This window comes from Lissotriton helveticus, chromosome 11 (assembly GCF_964261635.1).
Source record: "Lissotriton helveticus chromosome 11, aLisHel1.1, whole genome shotgun sequence".
Classification (NCBI taxonomy): Eukaryota; Metazoa; Chordata; class Amphibia; order Caudata; family Salamandridae; genus Lissotriton; species Lissotriton helveticus.
In genome coordinates this window covers 790,544,653-790,572,138 of record NC_136072.1, presented here as the reverse complement: position 1 = coordinate 790,572,138, position 27,486 = coordinate 790,544,653, and the positions used below count along the sequence as shown (strand labels likewise).

Here is a 27,486-nt window from a genome sequence, read left to right as displayed (position 1 = left end):
GTAAAGCGCTCCAATACCTTTGGGTCGAGTTCGCGCTATATAAAAATATGCAAAAAAAACCCAAACCCCCCCAAAAAAACTAATGCATCACCATAGCACACTATGTTGTCACAAGTTCTGTCTTTGCTCTTATATCATGATTACAATTAGGTTGCTCATAATTATCAGACTTAAAACGCACTCTTGAGTGATGAAAACTAGATTGCATCCACTGGTCTTGGGGCAAGTAGCTGCAGGTGTTCCTGCTCTTCTTTGTTAGCAGATTTAAATATTGACATGTTCCTAGGGCTGCATGTGCAGGGCACCGTCTTTGCTTCAGGCCATCCCTTTCAGTATGCTGACCCTACACCAGTGGTTCCCAAACCTTTTCGACCCGCAGCTCCCTTGACCCATTGGCAATTGCCCATTGCTCCCCACTGTTATTTTTTTGGGAAGGGTGGGGTGGTGTAAGCCCGGCCTCTGCAGTACTTTAATTTTTTTCCCTGAAAATGTTTGGGATGAAGCTGATGAAGGTATTATAATCTTATATGCAGGGTGTTTCGTATTACTAAGGTGGCGCCTCTAATAAAATATTCCTAGTTACACTTCTTTGCCAACGTCGTTTTTAGAGTACCCTCTCAAACATTTTTATCCCACTTACTATGCTAGATAGCGCCCTTATGCATGTAGGCCTCATTGCCAACATATTTCTGTGCTTGGAAAATATTTGCATACACTTCCATTTCTACCCATGTCATACGTGCCAACAAACCTGTCTCTCTGTGAATCATGATTTTGTAAACCACATACATCTTTATTCTTGCTGTCTCCTCCCTAAAATTTCCTACAAATCAATGCAAGTAAAATAAATTCCTCATTTTTTTTGTAAACATCCCTCTTTATTGCTTCCAAATGTTGGCATTATGCCATGTATGGTGTTTTACTTCCCTGTGCTCCAGGAGAGACCAGGCCTGTCTAGAAATGTGTGTGTACTGAAAGAAATGTGTACTGAAAGTACCTATGATTCAAGTACAAATGTCAATACTTAATAATACTTAGGGGTCGATTCCGATTCGGGAAAAAAAACGTCCGTACGATTTGTATCCGGAGCCCTCTCCGTACGAATCGTACCCGTCCGTCCGAGTCGCGAAGTACGATCCGTATTCCGTGAATCCGTCCGAATCGTCGCGATCCGTACGTATTGCAAGGCTGAAACCGTGAACCGTACGACTCGTACACATACCGTACGACTCGTACACATGCCGTATGACCCGACGAGTACGATCCGGACCGGGGTATGAGGACGCGATTCGTACGGTCCACGTCAGGTAAGGGCGAGTCGTACGGCAAAGCACACAAACACATACACACCGTACGGTGTGTACCCCCCATAATCGCAGGGGTACGCACCGTACTCCTGCGATCATGGGGTGTATGAGCCGTACCCCCATTGTATGATCGGTGTACGAGCCGTACCCCCATTGTACGATCAGTGTACGAGCCGTACCCCCATTGTACGATCGGTGTACGAGCCGTACCCCCATTGTACGATCGGTGTACGAGCCGTACCCCATGTACGATCGGTGTACGAGCCGTACCCCCATTGTACGATCGGTGTACGAGCCGTACCCCCATTGTACGATCGGTGTACGAGCCGTACCCCCATTACACGATTGGTGTATGAGCCGTACACCCATCGTACAATGGAGGTACGGCTCGTACACCGATCATACAATGGGGGTACGGCTCGTACACCGATCGTACAATGGGGGTACGGCTCGTACACCCCATGATTGCAGGGGTACGGTGCATACCCCTGCGATCATGGGGGGTACGCACCGTACCCGGGGGGGCCGTTCCGTACCTGTTTCGGCGCAAACTCTGCTTTTACGGCTGTTTTCAGCTCCCGTAGAAATAGGGTCGTACGGTGCGTACCCGACACGTATCGTACTTGCTGGGTCGTAAAAACCAGCCGCAAACCGCACAGATGTCGCGTACAGCGGGTTCCGAGGGAGAATCGTACCGAGATTAGAGTCGTACGGTGTCTTGTACGACTCAAGACGGAGTACGGCTCCTGGTACGAATCGTACTTCGTCGTACGTACGGGACGTTTACAGGTACGATTCGTACGGGGAAAAAACACTCCGTATGACGATTCGGAGCGCTTTTTACCGGATCGGAATCGACCCCTATGTGTGTTTAATTGACAGGACAACTGTACATTCCTGATAACTAGCATTGGTGTAAAATGCATTTGGAAACAAAACTAAACTATTAACGAGTAACAAAATAAATCAGGCATCTTCCGCTTACTTTGGGAGTGTTGGAACATGGGTATCCAGTGAAATAGGGAGGTCATCTCCCTCGACATGCTATCAATGAAGCACTCCATTTACAGCTTTAGGCATATCACTTACAAATCGTCGACATCATGTGTTTAAGTCTAATTAGTTTAACTAAAGCCAACAGACCCTTCAACATTAAATGCATTAAAGTGCTTGGTGCGCGGCTCCCCTGGCTAGGTTAGACGGCTCCCCAGGGAGCCATGGCACATAGTTTGAGAACCACTGCCCTACACCCACGCCTCTGTATAGTGCACAGATTCACCATTGAGCCTTGCTCTTCAGGTTTCCCAGCACGCTCACTTGATTTTCATTTCCCTGATTGATGGTCCTCTCTGCGAAGTTTAGTCTGTCTTCTGAGAAGGCTTTATAAGCCAATCAGCCTGCACTGTCATATGATGAGCAAAACGTGGGAGACGTGGCGTTGCGCATGTGGCGTCACGCACCAGCTGACTGCAGGGCAAATGCTGGGTATATCCACAGAAACCTGAATGCCTGAGCAATATACCTGATATAATGTCCTCAAATAAGTGGTAATTTTCAGAGAGAGTTTCACCGCAACTACAGACGCGGTGTAATTTTCCGCCGCGATGAGCTTCTCTTTCAAAATAGGATGATTGGACTATTGGCACTATCACTCCGGTTTTACAAACCACACACTGATTGTCATGAGTGTAGTTATGCTTGTGCACTACAGTCATAGACGGACTTGCATTTGCCCAGAACACTCGTTAGGTTACACAGGTGTGATAAATGAATGCAGATCCTGGCATGTGGATCTTTTTTACCGCACCTGATGAACCTTAACTGTGTGTTTACTACTGTGGAATACATGATTTGCCTGAATAAAGTATGCTTGATATCATGTTGTTTTGTTTTTCAGAACAAATCGTTGATGAATTAACCGTAAATTGTGCGGTAATCTATATTACTTCATGAGGGCACCTTAGCCTTGCTACCATGCATCCAAAGGTTGAAACATGTAGACCTTGCCACCATTTTTATAACAGATGTCTGTGACCAAGAAAGTCACAGTAGACATCCAGCATTTCTACTTTTAACCTTGCCCTGTAGCCCACCAATAAAACTCTTTTGAGGAGTTATAGAGGTACTTTTAAAATCACTTGCACTTTTCACTCACATCAAAAGAAAAAAAAACACTCTGCTGTAATTCAGGCGTTGCAGCACACTCGGCCCCTCGAGTGGGAACCCTATGATGATGCTTGCCACCAACTAGTTTGGTGGGTGAGGGTTCTTCTTAAAAAAGAATTGCTTTCCTTATTTTGTCCACAGTTTCCAATAACCCTTCTCAGGGATTACTCCTTCTTTGTTGTTGTTTACTTATCCCCAGGGGACCAGGAGTATTTTCCAGTTTATCCATTCTCTCCCTTTGTTGAATGTTAAATTACAAGGAACACTGCTTTCTCCAGCTCTTAATTAACTGGCAGGATTGTGTCCTAAGTGTGACGACACATAGCCACAGACTTAGATGTGTTACAAGCATAGTAGTAAACCCAGAAAAGTTTCACAAATTTAAGCGAAAATGTGAAAGGTTCTATGTGTATGAGTGAGATTTCCCCCCTTTTTGGCCAACAACCTGTGAGTGGTGTGGATAAAGTAGAGGCATTTTGGGAGTCCTTTGAAACACTATTTACTCCTTCCTTCATATCAGGAGCTTTGTATCCATCTCTGCATTACGAACTGCACCAGTGAATTGAGGATTTTGTATTGGAGCCACAAAGGCCGGCACAATTTTAGCGAGACTTCAGGACTTCTGAAAGACCAAGGCCCTTTACATGAATTGGCCGGATGTAGGTGCTGGGATACTGTGGACTCAGAATCGCCAATTCTAGCCGACAGCCTTGCAGCTACATCCAGTCATTATAAATTTTTGTACCTGGAATGGGGAATAAACATACAGCCCTTGAATTATGTCACCTGGGGGTAAAGCAGTGCATGTCAGGAGTACAGGGCAGGCATCTGTGGTGAGGGGAGGCTGTGGCCTGGGTGGGGAGGCATAGTCCACTCCGCCGTAGCGCAGTAGAGGGTTGGGGGTCTGCCCGCATCCCTTCACTTACTAATTTCTGTATTATTTAGCATAACAGTGTTTACATGTCAATGATAGTGGACTCCGCTCCTTCTGCCCTTCACAGGAGAAGTGTGGCTCAATGGTTAGAGCGGCAGACCCTGATGCAGAGGTCTAGCCCGGGACCACGGTTCAATTCCCCGCCTCGGCGGGTCTTGGGCTCAAAATTCAACGGACCTGATAATTCTCGCCTCGGTGCCTATTCCAATCATGGAGTCCCACTCTGCAACTCTGGGCAATAGCTTGCTTAATCTCCACAATGGCCCCCACAACGCTAAGGATGCCTGGCCTCCACCTTGGGGGTGCCCAGGAGTGGACATCTCACAGGGAAAGCCAGGATGGGTTCCACAGCGGTATTTGTACAAGCGCCTTGAGACCCTTGCGGGTGAGTAGTGCGCTATACAAGTATCAATTTACATTTACATTTACTATATGTGATTTAGAGGATTATGACGGTAATATGGTGGAAAGGGTTGAGAAATATTAAAACAATGGGCTTCATTTACAAGAGTCCTGCGCCACCGGAGCATCACTTTTTGTGGCGCTCCTGTGACGGAGGCCTGTCAGTCATATCTATGAGGCGACGCAACTCCACCCTGCGTGGTTTTGCATGGCCTCATAGATATGGGCTAAAGCAACACAGCACAAAGCACTGCGTTGACTTACTCTGCTTCAAGGAGGCATTCCATGGACATTGTGGTGGTGTTCCTGAACAACACCCATGGGTTTTGACACTGACCCAGAATTACAAACTCACATAAACCTGGGGCAGCGCCAAAACCTTACGCTTCCCCAGAGCAGGTGTAACAAGGAGAAATGTTTTCATTTCTCCTAATTTTTAACTCTTTACAAATGTGATGTATTCTGCAGCACACATAAAATGAGGGAAACACCTCCATTGATTGTTTTGTGTGCAGGAGAGTGTACCTCCCTGCACATAAACAATCCTTCCTACAACGCAGACTCCCTTGGACCATGGTACAAAGTTGCCTGCATTGGCGCAGGGCAGCCAAAATGGCACCAGGGCAGTGGGAAAGGACATGAATGTGCCATATATCATAAATATGACGCATTCATGCCCTTACTTTTTGATGCAGGGCAGCGCCGCAACGTGACTTACTGTGCTGCCCTGCCTCAAAAACTTGTAAATGAGTCCCATAGTCCCACTGTGATCTTGCTTTATTTCACTCCAATGGGACATACAAGATGTTGAGGCCGTCATGAAGTTTAGAATCAACATTGCTGAATGTGCAGTGGAAGCATCAAAGCAGTGAACATTTACTCCATTTCACTTTCCGAGTTTTGGGATATAAACCTAATTTTACATGCTGTGCTATATAAATGGAGCCTTGTGTGTGTGGGTTTGTAGGTCATGGGGAGAAGTATAGAACTCGTCCATGCTCCAAGATTAAAGATACAGGGGAATATTTATGGAATTTGCTGAATTTAAGGCATACGGTGCATTCCTGACTTTTCCCCCTACACTGGCGCCCTTTGGGATATAAACCTAATTTTACATGCTGTGCTATATAAATGGAGCCTTGTGTGTGTGGGTTTGTAGGTCATGGGGAAAAGTATAGAACTCGTCCATGCTCCAAGATTAAAGATACAGGGGAATATTTATGGAATTTGCTGAATTTAAGGCATACGGTGCATTCCTGACTTTTCCCCCTACACTGGCGCCCTTTGGGATATAAACCTAATTTTACATGCTGTGCTATATAAATGGAGCCTTGTGTGTGTGGGTTTGTAGGTCATGGGGAGAAGTATAGAACTCGTCCATGCTCCAAGATTAAAGATACAGGGGAATATTTATGGAATTTGCTGAATTTAAGGCATACGGTGCATTCCTGACTTTTCCCCCTACACTGGCGCCCTTCTGACAGTCTCGCACCAATGCAGGACCCCTTGCACCATGGTGCAAGGGTGCCTGCATTGCATGCAGGATTGTTTTTTTACAGGAAGGGGCACCTTCCTGCACAAAAACTATCCTGGGAGGCATTTCCCTATTTCTATGTGTGCTGCAGAATGCAAGGAAAGAAGAAGTAACGAGGAGAAATAAAGATATTTCTCCTTGTTGTACCTCGCCTGGGGAGATGTATCTTTTTGGCTCATTCTCAGGTTTACAAGGTCTTGTAAATCTGGGAATGCGTAAAAAACCATGGAAGTTGTGTGGGAACACCCAATAATGCCCATGGAATGCCTACCCAGGGCAGAGTAATGCAACGCAGCAATTTGTGCTGCGTTGTGTTACTCCAGATTTTTTGAGCCACTCAAAGTGGCTTTGCGTGGCTTCACAAATCTGACTTTAAGTTTGTGTCGCTCTTGCACCTCGTTGCCTAATGCAAATGGGATGCAAACCGAGTCATACATTTGTCCCACTATACCTTCCTTCTTAGGCAATCTGCCGAAGGCAATGCTTTCAAATTTAACAGAGCGAGAAAGAGAATATGAATCATGTTAAAAACAGATCATCATTAATCATTGAAAATGATTCACAAAATATTTCTCAGGAAGTAGGTATGACTTATTCCTGACTTATCAGGATTTAGGTGCGCCCACGCATGATGAAACGCCTTTTGAATCAGCTCCCTTATGATTCCTTGGATTAAGAAAGAAAGATGGAGTCAGCTAAAACATTTACATGTTGAAATGGAATGTTGTTTCTGAGGAGAAAGAACTGATGAGCTAGGTATGTTTTATGGTACCGAATACTTCTGTCCTCTGAGTGACAGCTAACCCTGAGAGGAGTTATCCCCTCTGGCATAAGGGCGAAAAAGACTGAGGTGTCCGCCTCATTTCGATAAATCAGCGGAGTAACTAAAGTACAACACTGCCACATGGTGGTGACAGAAGCAATTGTTGTTGCAATGCAAGACTTCTAAACTAATAGATTATTATTCGAATATTTGAAACAGAGAGGCCTGTTAGAAACCGTTTGGAATCTTGTCTTATACATTTCATACCGGGCAAACTCTATTTCATTCGAGAAGCCTGCGGGAATATTTGCGAAAAAGTGTTTTTTTTCAAATGTATTGGCTGTCTGCCGAGGATGATTATAATTCTCGAAAAGAACAAATTGCGGCAATAATGGGCTTGATAATACGTTCTTGTTAATTCCCATAGAAGCCCATGTTAATACCAGAACATGGGCTTCTATGGGAATTAACAAGGGGGTATTATCAAGCCCATTATCGCCGTTTTATCGGCAGTTTCCTGCTGATAAAACGGCGATAATTTTAACACCAGTCCTTGATAATATACCCCTCAGTTCGGCGAATAGCAGAAGGATGTACGTTGTTACAACGCATGCTTTCACTACGCATGCCTTTACAACGCAGGTTTTTCAACGCAAGTCGTTACAACGACTTGCGTTGGGGGGTGCTGGATAGTGAATAGTTTAATTTACTATTCCAACTCCAGTCCCCGTGGATAGTAGGGAAGGTGTTGGATAGTAAATTAAACTATTACCTATCCTAGAGCGTCCCCCAGCGCAATTCGTTGTAATGCCTTGCGTTGAAAAACCTGCGTTGTAAAGGCACTGCGTGGTAAAAGTTGCGTCGTAAAGGATGTTTCCCATAGCAGAACACACGTGTATCTGACATCATCATAAGGCTTCTTCAATGTCGAACAGGTTAAGCACATGCTGGAGCAAGTATGCCAACGTTCTAGAAGAGGAAAGTGGGAGATATTGAAACAAAATCGGGGAACGCTTTTTCCCCATTTATGCATACTGAACCATATACAATTTCAGACGGGAGGCACCTAAACTAAAGCCAAACAATTTGGCTCTAAAAATCGATAGTCTCCCGCCTGAATTGAGTCTGTGGCATGTATGCAGTGAGTAGACAGACGGACAGACACACCAGTCTCAGTCCCTCTCCCTCTCCCTCTCCCCCTCCCCTACCCCCTCTTTCTCTCTCTCTCTCTCTCTCTCTCTCTCTCTCTCTCTCTCTCTCTCTCTCTCTCTCTCTCTCTCTCTTTCTCTCTCTCTCTCTCCTTCATTGTGGTTAGGCCTGATGTACACTTTACAAGTGCTCAGCAGGGATTTCTGGAGGCAGCAGTCCTTCCGTCCCGCTCTGAGGTTGCAGGGGTCATGGAGTGGACATAACTGTTCGTGATGTGGGAGTGCCCAGGTAGAGTTGAAGCCAGACTGACTGCTGTAATGCTATGCTGTCAGTTTACATTCCCAGGGTTCATTCGGCCTGATCGTCCAGTGTCAGAGGGATATTTATCCCCATTGCGGGTGTCTCTCTTAAACCCCTCTAAGATTTCAGGGTGCTTCTTCCAAACGTAACAGCCTGACAAGTTTGTCAGAAGTGTTTGCAATTCTGGGAGCAAAATATTTACGTGGGGTCCTCCGGACGCTTCATTCAAGTTTGCCATGTGCCATAATGTACCCCAATGAAAGAGAAAGCATGGCATCGGGTGCCATCTAGTGGTGTGGCGCTGTAAGCTGCCTCTTTATCAATTAAGACGATAGGCTTTTCTTCAAATTAAAAATGTATTGATACATTTTGCTGAAAGAAGATGGGGCCCTGAAAGACCAGACTTTGAGCATAATGCCCCTTGTGCCACCTGTAGTGCGCGGGGTCCGGGCCTCGCGCAGGATAGATGGGGCACAATAACTGGACACTGACACTGGAGGTAGGGTACGCCGGAAAGACCCCGAGCGGTCCACCGCGCTTTTATTATATACCTCGGGGCGTGCCCGACCCGAGGGTGAAGGCGTGCATGTGTATGTGTTGCTACAATGTTGGTAAGAGGCCGGGTGGCTCTCTACATCCCTCCTTCAATTTAGTTCATGTTTTTCTTTGGATTGCCCGTGCACCTGGCTAAGGGGAAGTGCACACAAAGTCTCGGAGTCTTTGGCTGGGCCCAGGATTGGGCCGCAGGTGATATCTGTGGTGGTGTCGGACAGAAGATCCAACAGCCCCAGCCGGGGCTGTTTCTTCAGCTCGGGTGGAAGAGGCATGCCCAGGTGTCTCACTTTGGGGCCTGACAAGTTGTCGTCTGTCTTCTCGTGGCTGGTCCTGGTTCTGGAGGGGCACTGAGTTTTGGTCCCCCGTTCTTACATCGTCCTGACCGCCTGAGCCGACATCGATGGTTTCCTCAATGTCCCTGAGAACACCGTCCGGCATCCCCACTCTTTTGAAGCAGGACACATTGTGGGTGACGGTCTGTTGTCCGAGACGGGCTGTCACCATTGTTCCCCGAATCTTCTCAACCGTCCATCTTTCCGGTTCAAATGGGGTTCTGAATTTCCATCCGGGGTGCCGATCGTGCACCACCACGGTGTCTCCTTCCTGCAACCCAGGATGTTTCGCACGTCTCCTCTCACTTGCCTTTTGGTTGGTGACAGTTCTCCTCGCCTGGATGGCGGTGCTGTCCCTCTCTTCCGGGGTCCACGTGGAGGACGTAGGGATGTTGCCTCTAGGTGCCCTTTTGAACAAGACATGTGCAGGTGCGCATTGCGTGGTGCTATGCGGAGTCTGTCGGTATGCACTCAGGAATTGGTCCAGTGCTGCTTCTGGATCTTCGCCATCGTTGACAGCGATGCGGAGCGCCCTGTTGAGGGTCCGCATGAGCCTCTCAACTTCGCCATTTGCTTGCGGCCACAATGGTGTGATTTTTCGGTGTTTTATCCTTAGTCCCTCCAGGTACGCCTGGAACTCTCGCCCTTGAAAAGGGGGTCCGTTGTCCGATTTCACCTCCTCTGGGAGTCCCATGGTGGCAAAGATGTGGTCCAACGCTTTCTTGACTGGTCCGAATGCTGTTGAAGAGAGCAGTTCCACGACAGGGAATTTCGAAAAGGAGTCCACAACTACCAGCGTGTGTCGGCCGTCTGGGAAGCTCCCGAAGTCTATGCTCAGCTGAGTCCAGGGTGTTGTCGCCGCTTCTTCGGTGATGACTGGGGCCGGAGCTGGATCTGACCCCGTGATGGTGCAGGCATGACAGGAGCGCACCATCTCATCCACCATGCGATCCATGGCTGGGAACCATACTTTGTTGCGTAGCCGGGCCTTTGTCTTGGCTGTTCCCTGGTGGCCCGTGTGGGCAATCGCAAGTGTCTGTTGTTGGAGGCTTGCAGGTACCACAATGAGATGTCCTCGCAGTATAACGCCTTCATCGCCGACGCTCAACTCATGGCGGATCTGCCATAGCTGTTGTCGGGCATGGCTTATTTCCGGTCGAAGTCCTTGTGCTCCATCCAGAAACCGAGTCCAGCTTCCTGTTTCCAGGGCTTTCTTGACGCGGGTCAGAGTCTCATCTTCAGCGGTGGCTTCTCCGATCTCCGGCAGGGTGAGGGTCTCCGGGCAAGCGGCCATGGACACCATGTGGACGAATTCCTCCACCACTTGACCATCCGCCAGCGGGGTTGCTTTTCTGGTTACATCGGGGTGCCTGGACAGATAGTCTGCTGGGTTATGGGCGCCCGGCCGGAAGACCAGGTTGAAATTGTAGCCTTGTAGCTGGACGGCCCATCGTTCAATCCGCGGGGGGGGCAAGCCTGGAGGATCCAGCGAACAGGGGCAGGAGTGGCTTGTGGTCGGTTACGATGGTGAAAGGTTGGCCACAGAGATATAAGTGAAAGTGGTGGCAGGCCCACTTGATGGCTAGCGCCTCCCGCTCGATTTGAGCATATCGCGTTTCGGTGTCCGTGAGGGCCTTGCTCGCATACGCGATGGGCCTCCATTCATTCTGGCCATACTCCTGCAGCAGAACTGCGCCGAGACCAACCGGGCTGGCGTCCATGACCAATTCGGTCTTTCTGCGCGGTTGGAAGTAGGCCATCGTGGCCTTATCCAGAAGGCTCGCCTTGATTTCCTGGAAGGCTTGATTCGCTGCGCACGTCCATTCCCATTCTTGGTCCTGTCTCGTGAGTGCGCGAAGGGGTTCGGACAGGTCAGCCAGGTTGGGTATGAATCGGCCACAGTACGTGGCCATCCCGAGGAAGCTTCTCACTTCGGTGGGGTTCCTGGGCGGGCTGGCATTCTGGATGGCTTCCGCCTTCTTTGGGTCAACCCGGAGCCCTTCGCGCGTGAATCGGTAGCCGAAGAAGTCTACTGCTTCCTGGTAGAATGAGCACTTCTCTCTGTGGAGGGTTAGTCCGTGCTCCTGTAGTCTTCGTAGGGTGGCCCTAAGATGTGCATGGTGTTCCTCGAGTGTGTTTGAGTAGATGAGAATGTCGTCACTCAAGTTGATGACCCCACTCAGCCCGGACAGAACTTCCTTAATCGCGTTCTGAAACACCTCGGCCGCTGACGACACTCCGAAGCTGAGTCTTTTGTATCTCCGAAGTCCGACATGGGTGGAGAAAGTCGTGATATACCGGCTGCTTTGTTCAAGTTCTAACTGGTGGTATCCCGCGTTGAGGTCAAGTTTAGAGAACCACTTCGCCCCATTGAGGTCAGCGACAATGTCGTCCATGGTGGGCGTGATGTGGCGCTCTCTTTTCACTGCTGTGTTTGGCAATCTCATGTCGACGCACAGTCTGATGGCGCCAGGCTGCTTGGGTTTGGGGGCTACCACCAGTGGGGACACCCATGGAGTCGGTCCCGACACCTTCTCGATAACGTCAAGGTCTTCGAGCTTCTTCAGCTCTTCTTCCACCTGAGGGCGGAGGTTGAATGGCACTCTTCGGTGTCGCAGGGCGACAGGACGGATGGAAGTGTCTATGTGCAGTTTGACTTTCTTGCCCTTGAGCTTTCCGAGGCCACTGAAGAGCGCAGGGAACTCCTCAAGCATGTTATCGGCGTGTGATTGGTGGACTTGGTTGGCGAAGAAAACCAGTCCCAGATCTTCGGCTGTGTTGCAGCTGAGCAATGTACCTTTCTTCCCTTCGGTTATGTGGAACCGGGCTTCTGTCGTGTACTCACCATTGCGAATGGTGGTGCTGATGACGCCGCGTAGCGGCATGGGTTCTGTGCCCCCGTAGGTGTATATCCGGGCGTTCGACGGGTTGAGAGTGGGTTTAGGCGAAATTTGGTCATACTGGTCAGAGTCCATGACGTTCACGGAGGCTCCCGTGTCGATAAGTGCTCTGACTTCGGAGCCTTCCACGGATATCGTGCACATGGGCGGTGGCCTCTTCCGGGTGGCAATCCTGCTGACATAGGACACTACATACACCTCGTCGTCCTCCTCGTCTTCATAATAAGGCTTCTGGCCCTGGGCTTGCGTGTCTGGAGGCGGGTGTTCTTGCTCTAATGATAGTTGTCTCACTCTGGATGTCGCCAACCGAGACCCGTATCCGCCTCGCGACCTCTGTGCATTGGGCCTGTATCTTCCTCCTTGGCATACAGCGGCAAAATGATTGAGTCTGCCACACTTCGAGCACGTCTTTCCTTTTGCGTTGCACACGGCGGTCGCTGCATGGTCTCCCCCGCAGTAGGCACATTGAGCGTCCCGGGGTTGCCACTGTCTTGTTCTTCCGCTCGTCGGTCTTCTTTGTATTGCGTCAACGGTTTCCTCCTTGATGGGCGCCATTTTCGGCACGGCCTGCGGAGCTATGGGGGACCGTAGCGCCAGCTCCATTTCGTCTGCTCTGGAGTCCGACAGTTCATGGGAGCGAGCGAGGACAACAATGGCGTCCAAAGTGATTCCCGGTTGCCTGAGGATGAGCTTTCGGAGTAGTTTCGATTTGCAACCCACGATGATTTGGTCTCTGATTTCCTCACGCGGGTCGGCGAATGGGCAGCTGCTGGCCAGCCGGCGCAGCCTCGCATAGTACATGTCCACGGATTCAGCCTCAGTCTGCCACGCCCGCTTGAACTTGAATTTCTCATAGTCGGTGTTCACCTGTGGGTCAAAGTGGGTATTCAGCGCGGCCACCGCCGCGTCGTAGTCATCATCCTCACCGGTGTTCGGGAGAGACTCGAAGAGGTCTTATATTTCAGGGCCCCCATAGAGGATTAAAAGCGATCTCTTTACGGTGCCATCAGTTTCTCGGGTTCCCCTGAAGTATAGGTTTAGACGCCCCAACCATGCCTTCCATCGCGGTGCCGCAGTTGCAGGGTCCGCAGTCTCGCTGAATGGCGGGATGGGGGCCGCCCCGGTATGGGCATGACTGACCACGTGGGAGCCCGCGTCTTGGCGTGGAGGAAGGCCAGCGGGTCCTGGCACCGCGGCCGTTGTGGCTGGCGCGGTGGGGGCAGTTGTGGCTGGCGCGGTGGGGGCAGTTGTGGCTGGCGCCGTGGATGTGCCACCCGTGGCGGGGTTGGACATTTTGGTGGCCTCACCTATGAATCACCCCGCCCCTGCGCAGGCTGTGCAATGTGAGATGAGGTGGGCAAGCGGTTGCGCAGGCGACCAGTGCTCTGTGTGGGCAGATGGACGCTCACGGGCGTCGTCCAGTGGAAGTGGCGTGGACAGTAGATGATCAGCCACCGTGTGGGGACTATCCCCAGGCGAGACAGCAGTTGCACTTGCCAATGCTTGGTGAGTTCTGTCACCCCTTTACAAATTTCTTTTTTTTTTTTTTCTTATTCCCAGCAGTGAGTTTTACGGTGTGCAGGGCCTGAGCAGGCTGGCACCGACGCGCAGGTCTCAGCGAGCGAAGCAGGGGTCCAGACAGGCGTTGGAGGCACCACGTGTTCGGGCCTCGGGGCTGACGTGCAGCGTCTCCCCTCTTCGCCCCTCCCCCGCCGGGGCAGCGCGGCCAGAGAAGCGCGCTCGCGCTACGCGGAGAACGGAGGGCGAGCCCCCCAGGCGGCAGCACGCGTAGCGCGGGGGGGGCCAGGCAGGGCCGCGGGGCAGAGACTCACCAGGTGGCTCCCGCCGGCTGAACACGCTCCGACCTAGGAGGCGCGTGGGCGGGAGCCGATGTCGAGCTGGGGTGACAGGCCGGCGGACGAGCTCCGCGGCCGGAGATGACGCCAGGAAGGCTGCAGCAGGCAGCAACCAGCGGGACAGGAGCGGGCAGCTCCAGGGCGGCCAGGCACGCGCGGGGGCGGAACCGGCCTCGTCGCCAGTGTAGTGCGCGGGGTCCGGGCCTCGCGCAGGATAGATGGGGCACAATAACTGGACACTGACACTGGAGGTAGGGTACGCCGGAAAGACCCCGAGCGGTCTACCGCGCTTTTATTATATACCTCGGGGCGTGCCCGTCCCGAGGGTGAAGGCGTGCATGTGTATGTGTTGCTACAATGTTGGTAAGAGGCCGGGTGGCTCTCTACACCACCCACCCCTTCTAGTGGCCTTGAAAGGCGACACTAGCGCCTTGCTATTTGCTGAAAGGTTTTCTTATGGGGACGACAGCAGAACTGTAACTGCCAGCGCCAGCAGGTAGAGCCATCCAGCGCCCTGGCCATTGTTAACTGTCTCATCATGAATGAACACACCAGCCCTGCTTAAGATTTGGAATCATATTTTGTCGTAGAAGGGACCCTGAAAAGTGTGGGGCCCTGGGCAAACAGCTCCAGCTCATGCCACTGTAGTGGCACTGCTGCAGCCACGCAGGGCTGGCTCTACACAGTAAAGTGAGGTGAGGCCAGTGCCTTAGAGTATTGCAATCAAATGGCAGCAACACTGGGGTTGAGTTTGATGTTTACCTGCGTTTACCAATAATTACTTTGTTTAGAATTTTTTCTTAAAAGCCATCAAAGATTTTAAGAGGTTGGCACTCCTGCCTGACTTCCGTTTATTTTCAGTACAACAAAATCAGCGGAAAAGATACGATCACAAGGTCAACAAGTGACAGCTGCAGCCTGGTGTCTGAGGTACAGTTTAGGGGGATTGGATTCCTGCCCAGCTCCATGGCCCTCTAATCACCACGAGCCACCTGAGCCCAGCAGTAATAGAGAGAGAGAAACAGACAGAGAGAATGTCTCGCTCAGTGCTCTCTCATCTGTGTGTCATTTTATTATGACCACTTGGACGTCTCACATTTACCAAAACATATGATTCATGAAGAAATCAAGAGCAATGCTTCTTGCAATTTAGATAAACAGCAAGCTTTGTTCCTGGAAACATAAATCTATAAATACCATTAAGGAGCCATAGAAAGCTCTGTCAACAACCAATTGAATGGTGTCATTGCCAAGGAACAGCTCGTGGCAACCTTTCAGAGAGGCGTGCAGGTTTCAGGGTCAGAACTGCAGCCCTGAAGATACTGTATGGAATGGCTCCCATCTTGGACAAAGGAGACCCTGTTTGTCCTACGAGATCTATCATTGGTCTTCGACACAGCCAGCCATGGCAGGGTAATTTGAACAATGAAGTCCGCACAGGTTTTTTGAGGTCAGGTGCTAGGTTGGCTTGCCTAATTCCTCAAGAACCAATAAAAAGTGGCGAGGACTGAGAACTCCACCACAGACAAAGGAGCAATGCCTTGTGGGGAGCTCCAGGGTTTTGATTCTGGCCTTTGCCCGTTACAGTCTGTATATGTAGCTACAAAATTGCAGTTGGTGAATACTGATGTAACTATGTAACCCGTAACTCACTGATTCAACAGATGTAGACAACAAAACTGTTTGTACCAAACACGGAGCCTGAGCAACCTTGGCCGATGCCCTGTGGAGCTGTCCTATGCAGCTATAGAGGAGTCTGGCCCCTTGGCCATCACCTACCCAGCCGGTCATCTGACATTGTTTTTCCTCGTCTCCCCGTTTGTGTCTCCTATCCCCCTTAGATGGAACGATGACAACGCCCCCTGGGTGGATACCAAAACTGTTTTTACCTACCGCGGAGCCCGAGCAACCTTGGCCGATGCCCGGTGGAGCTGTCCTATACAGCTATAGAGGAGTCTGGCCCCTTGGCCGTCACCTACCCAGCCGGTCATCTGACATTGTTTTTCCTCATCTCCCCATTCGTGCCTCCTTCCCTCCTCCTCCTCCTCCCTATGTGATTCTTTGATTCAAACTAATGTAACTATGTAACCTATACCTCGCTGATTCAACTGATATAACTATGTATCCTGTAACTCGCTGATCCTCTTGTAAAGCACTCTGATACCTCCAGGTCTAGCCAGCGCTATATAAAACTTTGCAAATAAAAATAAATAAAAATAAAAATAAATAGTAAACTTAGTCAAAAGTGTTCAATACTACAAACATGCAGTTTGTGACTAGCACTTTATAGTAAGTTTTGTAGCACTACTGTAGTACTTCAAAACATACTACAAAGCGAAGTCTATGAATCAGGCCCTGAACTTTGGAAATGTTCTACTGGCAGGCACCTCACAGTTATCCATCCCAAATATAAAAAAAAATGCCTACTGCCTTAACGTCATGGGTAGAATTTAAGCATTCAGTTCAAACTTGGCTGCCTGTCCTAAAATGCTGTCCACTACAGCAATCCTCCTTGCCTGGAAGAATTGCAATCCACTTCCAGTGGTTTAGGAGGCATCAGAAGTACAAATCCCCTTCATTATGAAGTACAAAATACAGGACAACCTCTGTCCTAACACAATACTTCACTAGTGCTCAGTGGCGGCTGGTGTGATTCGAAAACGGTAAGACATTACATTTGTGGTGGAGCACACCGCGGCGAGCGTAGCAAGCCCAAACGATCTATGCTGGGTTCGGGGGGCTCTTCCCCTGAGAATTTTTCTTTACATGAGTGGGCAAATGGTGCATTTTCAAGCAAATTTGAGAACACTTGCACTTTACGCTCCACAATCAAAAACGAGGTGAGGGTTAGCCTAAATTAATTAATAGTCTAGGCCAACGCTCACCTCCTTTATGACTGTGAAGAGTAAAGTGCATGTGTTTCTGTAGATGGTTAAATACATACATCCCAACAGTGACCCTCCCGGCGACTTGCATTCACCCTGCCCTTCTGGAACTAGGATTCAGACATGTGACTGCCAGCACTGCAGCATCCCCTGCTTTCCCAGTACAGTGTAGACACACACAGCTCTGCCAGTGCACCTCTGTGCTGGCGAGTAGCACTTGGTACCTCTACTCTCCCAGTACAAGGTCATTCACACACAGCTCTGCCAGTGCACCTCCGTGTCACCCACAGCACTCAGTAACTTGAGCACCAGGGCACAGAGACGATGCTCTGCTGAAGTACCTCACTGAGATTCACAGCAAACCTGACCTTCAAGGACTAGGAGACACAGCTCTTCCAGGTTACAGAGCTTCCGCTCTACTGAACACACACACACACACACACACAAGGGAGGAGGGCTTCAAAAGACGCTTTATGGCTTCTTATAAAATGAGATCTGTCCTTAATGGACTTAATGCCCTAAGTCAGACAAACCCATTTCCCAGAAAAATCGTCTCAAAGAAGTTCTATTAGGTGGGGAAATGGCATTAAGGCTTTGTTGGTTGACTCATTTTAATTACCCTCAAGTCTCACAAGATATTAAGCTAGATTGTATTAGAGTTACACTGAATGTGCTCCTACTGGAGCAAACAGTTCATTGGAAATTAAGAAAATGTGAGTCTATCCTGTGTAATTGTAAATCCTTTGGTAGAGACAACAATGCATTTTCTTACATTTTGTCTCACTTTTGTTAGGATAATAAGACATCTCTGAAGACCCTTTCTTTTGAAATGCCAAATCGGTAACAGGTTTGAAACATTCTTATTTTTATCGGAGGACTCAGGGGATGTTAAATATGTAGAAGAAACATTTGGGAAAGAATATAATCTAGGACTCAATCATCAACCACCTAGACTTACTTAAACTGCTATGCTACAATCTACTTTTAGCACCTTTTAAAGCTGTTCCCTGTCATAATAGAATCAAAAGACCCTCAAGCATTTCCACAACATAGCTTCCCACCCAGACGAAATGTCTCATACAGTAAGGATGCTTAAGAATACCATGTAGATCTAAATCCCAGAAGAAATTGTACTTCCCTCTTAAGAGAAAAGGAGAACAAGCTGGTGTCTCACTCCTCACCACAAAGAGTTATACTCATATAGATAAGGAGTGACAACCCTGTCTCAGTAACTCTTTTGCAGGAACACTATATACAGATAGGGATCCTCACCTGGCCCCTAGAAGCATTAAACACACACAGTTGTTAGTATTTTACAATAAAAGGGTAATTTGTTGTGCACTATTCATACATAAATCGTATGTATCAGAATAATGGTAATTATTAAGGTAATCTCAGCAGTCCTTATATTAAAGAAGGTGGATTTTGAAAATACCTCGAATTTTTAACATCACATATCCTTACATTCTCTATTACGTTAGTCTAGACCCTACCTAATATCTACATACATGTTATCAGCCTCATGGTTATTATATTGCCTAAATAGTTATTAGAATTCCCTAGCTATGTATATGGCAGGCCACGTAAGTAGCCCTGCATAACTCAAAAAGCCATCAGGTCTGTAGGTGGATATCAGCACCTCAGCAGGCCCCTATAACAATCAGTCCTCGTGTGTGTTCCACCGAAATCCTCTGTACTCTTTCTACCTTCTCCTCGACTGATTTACAATGGCGGGAGAAGGGAGATCTCCTGTCCAGCTACTCATATCATCACTCAATACTTCAGTTACAGAAGCACATGCAAGGCAGGTTAATGCTGCAATTTAAGTTCTTTCCAAGTCTGATTTGCATGATGTCCAATACCCTTGCAGCTCTAATCATTGCACTTAGTCCTTTTCAGAGACCTGGAAATGTAAATTCTCTCTTTTGTTAGCGCAACTGTCAACTTTCAGCTTCCAAAAATGCACTCAGTCCTTTTCAGAGACCTGAAAATGTAAATTCTTTGTTTTGTTAGCACAACTGTCAACTTTTAGCTTCCAAAAATGTCTGAAAATAATATGGCGATCTCACATACACTGTCCACATATTAGTTTTCACACATTCAAAATAATAGTTTTCAAAGCCCTACGCCTCTAAAGGGTTAGTGCTTTAATTTTTACATACAGTCAGGGCTGGTTTATATGTAACACAGCAACCTTCCACCATAAAATGGTGCAGAATTACTGTAACAATATCCTATAAAACATAGCAGGCAGTATATGTAGGTAGTATTGTTTGTTGTCACTCATTCATTGCAATCACTCCTAACAATTGAAGCACTGAAACTTCGACCGATAGTTATGCAAAATAAGGGATGAATAGATCTTTTTGCCAGCCAAGTGGCTGTGTTGAAAAATGACAGTCACAAGTTCCAACTCATATCTAGTGGGACAGTAACAGTTATCCTTCGCCCACAACTGTTCATGCCTTAAGGCTGACTTTTTACCACACACTTTCCACACATCTGCACAGGGCCAGAGGAACTGAACAGAGAGAGAACTTCCATACAGCACAACTTAGGTAGTTATCAATCAAACCTTGACTGGCCTGAGGTGCAACACATTATATTTCTCTTGTACTTGCACAGTGGATGTTATTGCCCGTTTCCTTGTGTTGAACTAGTTGTCACTATCACATATTCCAAAATCATTTAAATTAAAATAGTACCTGCAAGGGATCCGAGGAGTGTGCGCATGTTGCTGTGTATGTCTGTCTGCGAATGTGACTCGGAGTGTGCTTTCCTGTGTTTCTCCGCATGTGGTGTGTACACATGTGCCTCCTTGTGTGTCTGCACTTGGGGTGTGAGTGTGCCTGTGTGTCTCTGATGGTGTGCCAGTGCGTATGTGCGTCCGTATGTTTCTGAGTGTGTGTATGGCTTTGTGCGTGTGTATGTGTGCGTGTGGCTGTGTGTGCACGAATCCTTCTTTTAATTAAATTAAAATAAAACTTACCTTCTCCGGGCCGCCTCAGCTCCTGGCCGGGTTCCGATTCATTCTTTTTCTGTTGCTCTCCTCAACAGGATGCAGCCACCCACAGGCAGCCTCCCTCCCCTCTGCCAATCACAATGCTGCAATGACAGCGTTGGGATTGGTGTGGTGCACTGCGAACAGCGCCTCAGCCGAGCGCCTAATGGGAGGCCCTTTTCTCTATGTAGGCTGCATGCAGCCTACATAGAGGAAAGGGAGAGTGGGCATGACTGCTTTGGTCGGCGGACCAAAGCAATAAGGGCCTACAACAGTGAGCATGCCACTCCCCGCCTGCCCTCGAGCAAGACCGCCCACCCGCCCTCCCACAACCAGGTACAGTGCGAGAAGCAGAAACATAAAATGACAGTTTTACCATTTTATATTTCTGCTTCTCGCACTGCGAGAAAGCAGTGGGGCAACTCCCCCACGCCCCTCTGGAGGAGCCGCCACTGCTAGTGCTGCTGTGACCGCTGTGCACCCATAGACGGAAGTCAGTGCATAAACTGATAATCCCTTGAGGCGGAAAGCCGGGGGACTAGGGCTAGAAACAGAGCGAGTGATTTTATTTTTCATGAATGCACGATTTTAAATGTATTTTCATGTAAATCTCATGTAAATTGTCTGCACTATGTGATTTTAATAAGGAAACTGCACGTACCACTTTGCTCGCATTTCTTGCTGGCTTGTGGCTTCGGGCCCTTGCATTGGTGCGCTAACATCTCCCACCCCGCCGCGCAGCCGATTGGGCGCTGACGCGGAAGGGGGCACAGGAACCGCCATCTTGGAGGGAGGGGAGGTCTGCGGACTAGTTGGCGCAGCCTCCCGCCCTCCCAGAAGCTTTAAAACCGGCAGACCATCGCCGCGTTCTTCCTGATAATCCCTTGAGGCGGAAAGCCGGGGGACTAGGGCTAGAAACAGAGCGAGTGATTTTATTTTTCATGAATGCACGATTTTAAATGTATTTTCATGTAAATCTCATGTAAATTGTCTGCACTATGTGATTTTAATAAGGAAACTGCACGTACCACTTTGCTCGCATTTCTTGCTGGCTTGTGGCTTCGGGCCCTTGCATTGGTGCGCTAACATCTCCCACCCCGCCGCGCAGCCGATTGGGCGCTGACGCGGAAGGGGGCACAGGAACCGCCATCTTGGAGGGAGGGGAGGTCTGCGGACTAGTTGGCGCAGCCTTCCGCCCTCCCAGAAGCTTTAAAACCGGCAGACCATCGCCGCGTTCTTCCTGATAATCCCTTGAGGCGGAAAGCCGGGGGACTAGGGCTAGAAACAGAGCGAGTGATTTTATTTTTCATGAATGCACGATTTTAAATGTATTTTCATGTAAATCTCATGTAAATTGTCTGCACTATGTGATTTTAATAAGGAAACTGCACGTACCACTTTGCTCGCATTTCTTGCTGGCTTGTGGCTTCGGGCCCTTGCATTGGTGCGCTAACATCTCCCACCCCGCCGCGCAGCCGATTGGGCGCTGACGTGGAAGGGGGCACAGGAACCGCCATCTTGGAGGGAGGGGAGGTCTGCGGACTAGTTGGCGCAGCCTCCCACCCTCCTCCCGCCCTACATAATGGCCTTAACATCTCGTCCGCGCAGCGGGCGGGCGCAGCGGGCGCGCCGGCGGCGCGCCCGTCTGCGCCCGTCGGCGCCGGGCCCGCGCCCAGCGCCATAACCCATGCGCTTTTTTCCCCAGCCCCTGGTGAGAGACGCACCTATGACAGAACGGTGCTTTGGAAACTGGGGGGGGGCTGCCAGAGGACGAGGTGCCCGAGGATGGCCCCGGATAAAGATTTTCAGGTGGGGCTGCACAGTTGTGCTGTATGTAACACGGTATTTCCTTCCATCATGGGGGACAAAATTAAGGCTTATACTCGCACTCCAACAACTAAGGAAAGTAGAGGAAATCAAATCTTCAACTGTATCCTGATTAATGTTAGATCGCTGGTGAAGCATAGTATGGAATGTGCGGAGCTGATTCTCGATCTGAACGCACAAATAGCCTTTATTACTGAGACCTGGACAGATGCTGCATCTGGTCCTGACTTGGTGAAGGCCACACCGCCAAACTATCTCCACTATGTCCTGGACAGGCCTGGGAAGAGAGGGGGAGGTTTGGCTATCATTTATCAGGCATCCATTCAGGGACATTTCTTTCCCGCCACCTCCGGGGCATGTGAGGCCCTGGGGTTTAGATTGGATCTCTCCAACCATTGTACGTTCAAAGGCTGCCTCCTTTATAGACCCCCTGGGTCGAAAGCCCGTTTCCTTGACTCCGTTGGTAGTATCCTAGAGGAAGCTCTGTGTGCCAACTCTTATACCATCTTGGGTGATTTTAACTTCTATTTAGAAGACACCACTGACGCCGACACTATGGCCTTAGTTGATGTGATGTCTGCGGCGGGTCTGATCCAGTCGGTAGTAGAGCCGACTCATCAGGCCGGCCATACACTAGACGGGATATTTTCTAGTAATCCTGACCTGACATTCTTGAATGCGGAACCTCTCCTTTGGACTGACCATCGAGTGGTGCTGTTTTCCATTTTAAGCCCGCGGATTAAGTCGGCTCTGGGTGAGGGGCAGGCAAGTAGGATGTGTAGGGCGTGGAAAAATATCGACGGGACTGCTCTGGAGGAGCTGCTCCTGGCCACCGGCCCGGCCCTGCCGGCGGAGGTAGATATAGCCACCGCCAAGTATACGGAGTGGATTAATGAGGCCTGTCTTAAATTAGCCCCTCCTAAGAGATGTAGACCCACCAGGTTGGCTCCTTCTGCCCCCTGGTATACCAATGCGCTTAGAGAGGCCAAAGTAATATGCAAAAAACTAGAGCGGACCTGGCGAGCTAATTATTCGGAGATTGACAAAGAGAGACTGAAAATGGGTCAAAGGGCCTACAAAGAAGACATTAGAAAAGCCAAGAGTGTCTATTTCTCGGAGCGAATCGAGAATGCCAAAAACTCATCTAAGGAACTTTTTGAGACAGTGGCAAGTTTGGCCTCTCCTAAATCCGTGACTGCGCCGCCTAATTTAGAACTTTGCGAATCCCTAGCAAGTTTCTTTCTGAGTAAAGTCCAGCTGATCTTTACTTCTCTGGAACCTCTGGTGGCTCAGAGTCTCTTAGAGATGCCCCACGGGAATAGTCCGGCTGGACACCCGGGAGCTAAATTTGTTACTTTTGAGCCAGTCGGGACAGATGAGGTATTGAAACTTCTGTTGGCCGCTAAATCGGGCTCACCTGAAGACCCCTGCCCGACCGCAATTGCAAAGTTAGCAGCAGTCCCTATTGCGGACCACTTGGCCAGCATTTACAATCTAATGTTTGAGAGAGGAGAGTTTCCTAAACTATGGAAACGGGCCTCAATTCACCCACTTCTTAAAAAACCCTCCCTTGATATGGTAGATCCCAACAGCTACAGGCCAATTTCCAGGTTGCCTCTACCAGCTAAAATGGTTGAGAAAATCATGAACTCCCAGCTCTGCTCTTTCCTGCGTAAATCCAAGGGCCTGGATCCTGCTCAGCATGGGTTTAGGGAGGGTCACAGTACCGAGACCGCTCTCATAAAATCTACAGAGGAGGTCCGGAAGGTACTTGATGAAGGTGGCCAGGCAGTGCTGATCCTTCTGGACCTGTCGGCAGCCTTCGATACGGTCCACCATGCTTTGCTGGTGGATCGATTGGAGGGCTGCGGGGTCCAGGGTCAAGCACTTAATACCCTGAAAGCCTTTTTAACAGACCGGGCACAAGTGGTGGCGATGGGGGAGTTCGAATCAACACCTTTTCAACTCCCAGGGGGGGTCCCGCAGGGCTCCTCCTTAAGCCCCACTTTATTCAACATCTATGTATCATCCCTTGCCCCGGTGATTAGATCCTTTGGATTTGAGCTAACATCTTACGCGGACGACACCCAGATTGTGGTCTCAGTGCTCCCTGGGACAGAGGTGGGTGTGGCAGGCAGGTTTCAGGACTGTATGTCTGCAGTCAGCTCCTGGATGGCTAAAAGCTGTTTAAAACTCAACTCCTCCAAGACAGAGGTGCTCATCTTTGGGTCAAATACCAGTTTGTGGGGTCCTAGCTGGTGGCCCACTGACATGGGACCACCACCTTGCCCGGCCTCGAAGGTGAAGAATCTTGGTGTCATTATTGATAATCAACTCTCCTTCAAACCCCAAGTCAATGCTTTGAGCTCCTCCATACATTGGACTTTGAAAATTATTAGGAAGATCCTCCCCTTCCTACCAGAGGGAAGCAGAATGACGGTGGTGACTGCTCTTATACTTTCACGCATTGATTACTGCAATGGTCTCCTCATTGAGGCACAACAGGGGGTGCTCAATAAACTCCAGGTCCTACAGAATGCGGCTGCCCGCCTGATTGGGGGACTGCCCAAATTTTCCTCGGTTACCAAGGAGCTCGAGAAGTTGCACTGGCTCCCGGTGCGGAAGCGGATTCTGTTCAAGGCCCTCTGTATAGTCTTCAAGGCTCTACATGGTCTTGGTCCCCAGTTTCTTTAGGACCGCTTTCAATGGTACAGACCAGGGAGACAACTTAGGTCGGCCAACCTAGGGCTGGTCAAAACGACCCGGATCAGGAAGATGCGTTGGGGCGGAAGGAGTTTCTTTAGGGGAGCAGCGGTGGCATGGAATTCCCTCCCTCTTTCCCTTAAACAGAATGAGAATCTGCTGGCATTCAGAAGGGATCTAAAAACATGGCTCTTTTCCTCTTAGGTCCTGTAGCTTTCCCCTATGGATTATCACTTCAGCGCCAGGACACCGACTGGTAACAGCGCGCTTTATAAGTGTTATAATAAATAAATAAATAAACGACACCCTTCCCAACCTACTGAAGGGGTTAGCCGTGAGCTGCAGTGGTCTGAGTTCCTGCTTCTTTGGCTGTCCCTCATTTGTCATGCACCGTCTGCCACAGTTAATTGTTAGCACTACTGACTATTGTATGTTTTAGTTGAGTACTGTGTGAAGGGTCGTAATTCCGGACGGTGCAGGTCCCTTATATAAAAGGGTTAATGATTAAAAATGAGTAATACACGTCGAAAGGGTACAGAATTTCAATGCCTAGGGTTTTTCGTAAATCATTGTTTTCAGGTGCATTAGTTGAAGGACTTCAGTTGAAGTAAACAAACACTACAAGTCCCACCATTCACAGATTTATAAAATGAAAGCACAGGTATAGAAGCATGGCGCATGCTGTTCCTATTAATAAAGGATATGTGTGCAAGTGGGCCCTCCTCTTCTCGTGAGAACATTCTGCTGCCCGTCACAGCGATCAAACCTCTAATCGACCAGTACTGTTCGAGCACAGTGATTCACCTCCCTGGTACCTTAACACATGCCTGTGTCCGTCCTTACACTACTTCTTAATGGTGGAGGTGGTGATGTCGGTGATTGGTGATTTTGGGTGTAGGTGGTCTACTTTGGGGTGGTTGTGTATGTGGTGCAGTGTTTAGGAGGTGGTCTATGGTGTTGTTGGTAAGATATAAAGTGAAAAAAAAAGGTTAGAAACTGGATGCAAGAAAAGTGGATGTAGGGTGTAGGCTGCAGGATGTCCAAGTAGTAGCATAGCTGATGTTGTTTGGTGTAGTTTTAGATGTTAAAGTTTGTGAGGTGAGTTGATGTGGTGGGTGGGGAAGTCTTGTTAGCGGTTTTTTATCCTATTGTGTGGCACTAGAAGCCATATAGAGTGAAGGTAAGAAGAGCAAAATGCGTTTGGGGTGAAGTAAAGGGTTTATTATGGTTGTTGCAGACTCACATTATGAAGTTATGTATTCAGAGACATCCTGGCTACCCAATATAGTCTAGTCTTCACGTTTCACATCACTTTAGACGGACACAAAGCTCTTTAGGGGATATGCATGCCTGGGCAGTTCTGGAGTGCTCGACTCAGGTCTGCCCAGAAAAATTACACATGAGAAGGTATGCAATGGTTCCATAAACACTGCTCCCATAATGGTACACCACTAGCCCTGCAGCCTCTGTTAACAATTTCTGGCCCATTGCATTGAAGGTTCCACATCTTGCCCACAAGCAGATATGCATGTTCATACTTTGACAACGCCTTTCTCTGTTCCCTGCTCTTGTAGAGGTAGGGGACTTCCTGGCCCTGGATTTGGGAGGCACCAACTTCCGAGTAATGTTGGTGAAAGTGGGAGAAGACCTGGAAGGGCAGTGGAAGGTGGAGACCAAGAACCAAATGTACAGCATCCCAGAGGATGCCATGACAGGCACAGCAGAAATGGTAAGAAAGATTCACACTGCAGTGGGCCTTATGCAAAGTTTCTTCTAGGTCACAAAACTGTTGCTGCAGAATCCAGCCAAGTGTTTGCCTTAGAGACCCCCGTCTCATTTAGGTATGGGTTATTCACATGCTACACACACTACAATGTTCTGCAGTCTCTAGAGGTTATTTACAGTTTGGTGGATACAGGCGATATGACAAAAATTGGCAGACATTCCGTCTGCCCTATTCAGAGTGTATACATTGGTATACACTCTAAATGTAGGCCTGTCTGCCCTAGTTAGAGTGCATAGATGGTTATAAACCCTAAATAAGGTAGCTGGGACAGCCACCAAACTCTAACTAACGCCATCTCTGCCGCACTAATTAAAAGTGGAGAGACTAGAAACATGCGTAAAATTATGAGCAAACTTAAAGCTGATAGGGCAATTGCACAACCAATCCAATCTTTTATCTTGTATCTTTTCATTGGAACGAACAAGTGACAGTGTTGGCGTGATGTCATGAATCAGTCATTGCTAGTAACACTGCCACATACCTCTGAGGAACTTTGAGCAACTTCATGCAGGATACCATGATATGTCCAAGTAGAGTGTTCTCCAAGGGCCTCACCCTCACCGTAACATAATAGCACTGTCGTTCAAGGAGAGTCTCTCTGGCCCTCTCACCTCTGTCAATGTAGGTGGCTTGAACCCTCTAGCCGAATGGACTCTGCCATAAGATATACTGCTAGTAACATTTGTGAGCCTCCTAGCAATTCATCTTTTTTCATTAATAACTCCTTTGGGCAATCATGGAAGGAAATGCATTCACTCTATCTATTCATGGCGTCGCGGAACCTTCTGTCAAGTGTTCTAGCAGTCTCCCATTCCTTGTCGGAAACTCAACCTCATAGATCTTTAGTTCACGCAAGAAACTCCCAAACATTGTGTGCTCACAGGTGAAACAAACAAAAATCTAGGCTCAGCTCTGCTGACTTTTCGGAAGAATGGCCTCTCTCATCTGATGTTCAGTCAGCTTTAAGCTTCAGCTACCTTAGCCTGACTCGTGGTCACCTCAATCGCCCGACCTTCTCAACTTTCAGACTTCTTCCATCCGAGTACTCATATAGCCAATACTAAACTGCACTCTCACAACCATTCA

At 48.8% G+C, this 27,486-nt stretch overlaps 1 protein-coding gene across 2 annotated transcripts in view; it reads left to right on the top strand.

Moving 5' to 3' along the window:
* Positions 1-27,486, top strand: part of GCK (glucokinase) — a 366,089-nt gene that overhangs the window by 291,605 nt on the left and 46,998 nt on the right. For both annotated transcript variants that reach the window (XM_078666753.1, XM_078666754.1), the window contains exon 3: positions 26,189-26,343. In XM_078666753.1, coding sequence (XP_078522879.1) covers positions 26,189-26,343 — 155 coding nt within the window. The remainder of the gene's footprint in view (positions 1-26,188; positions 26,344-27,486) is intronic.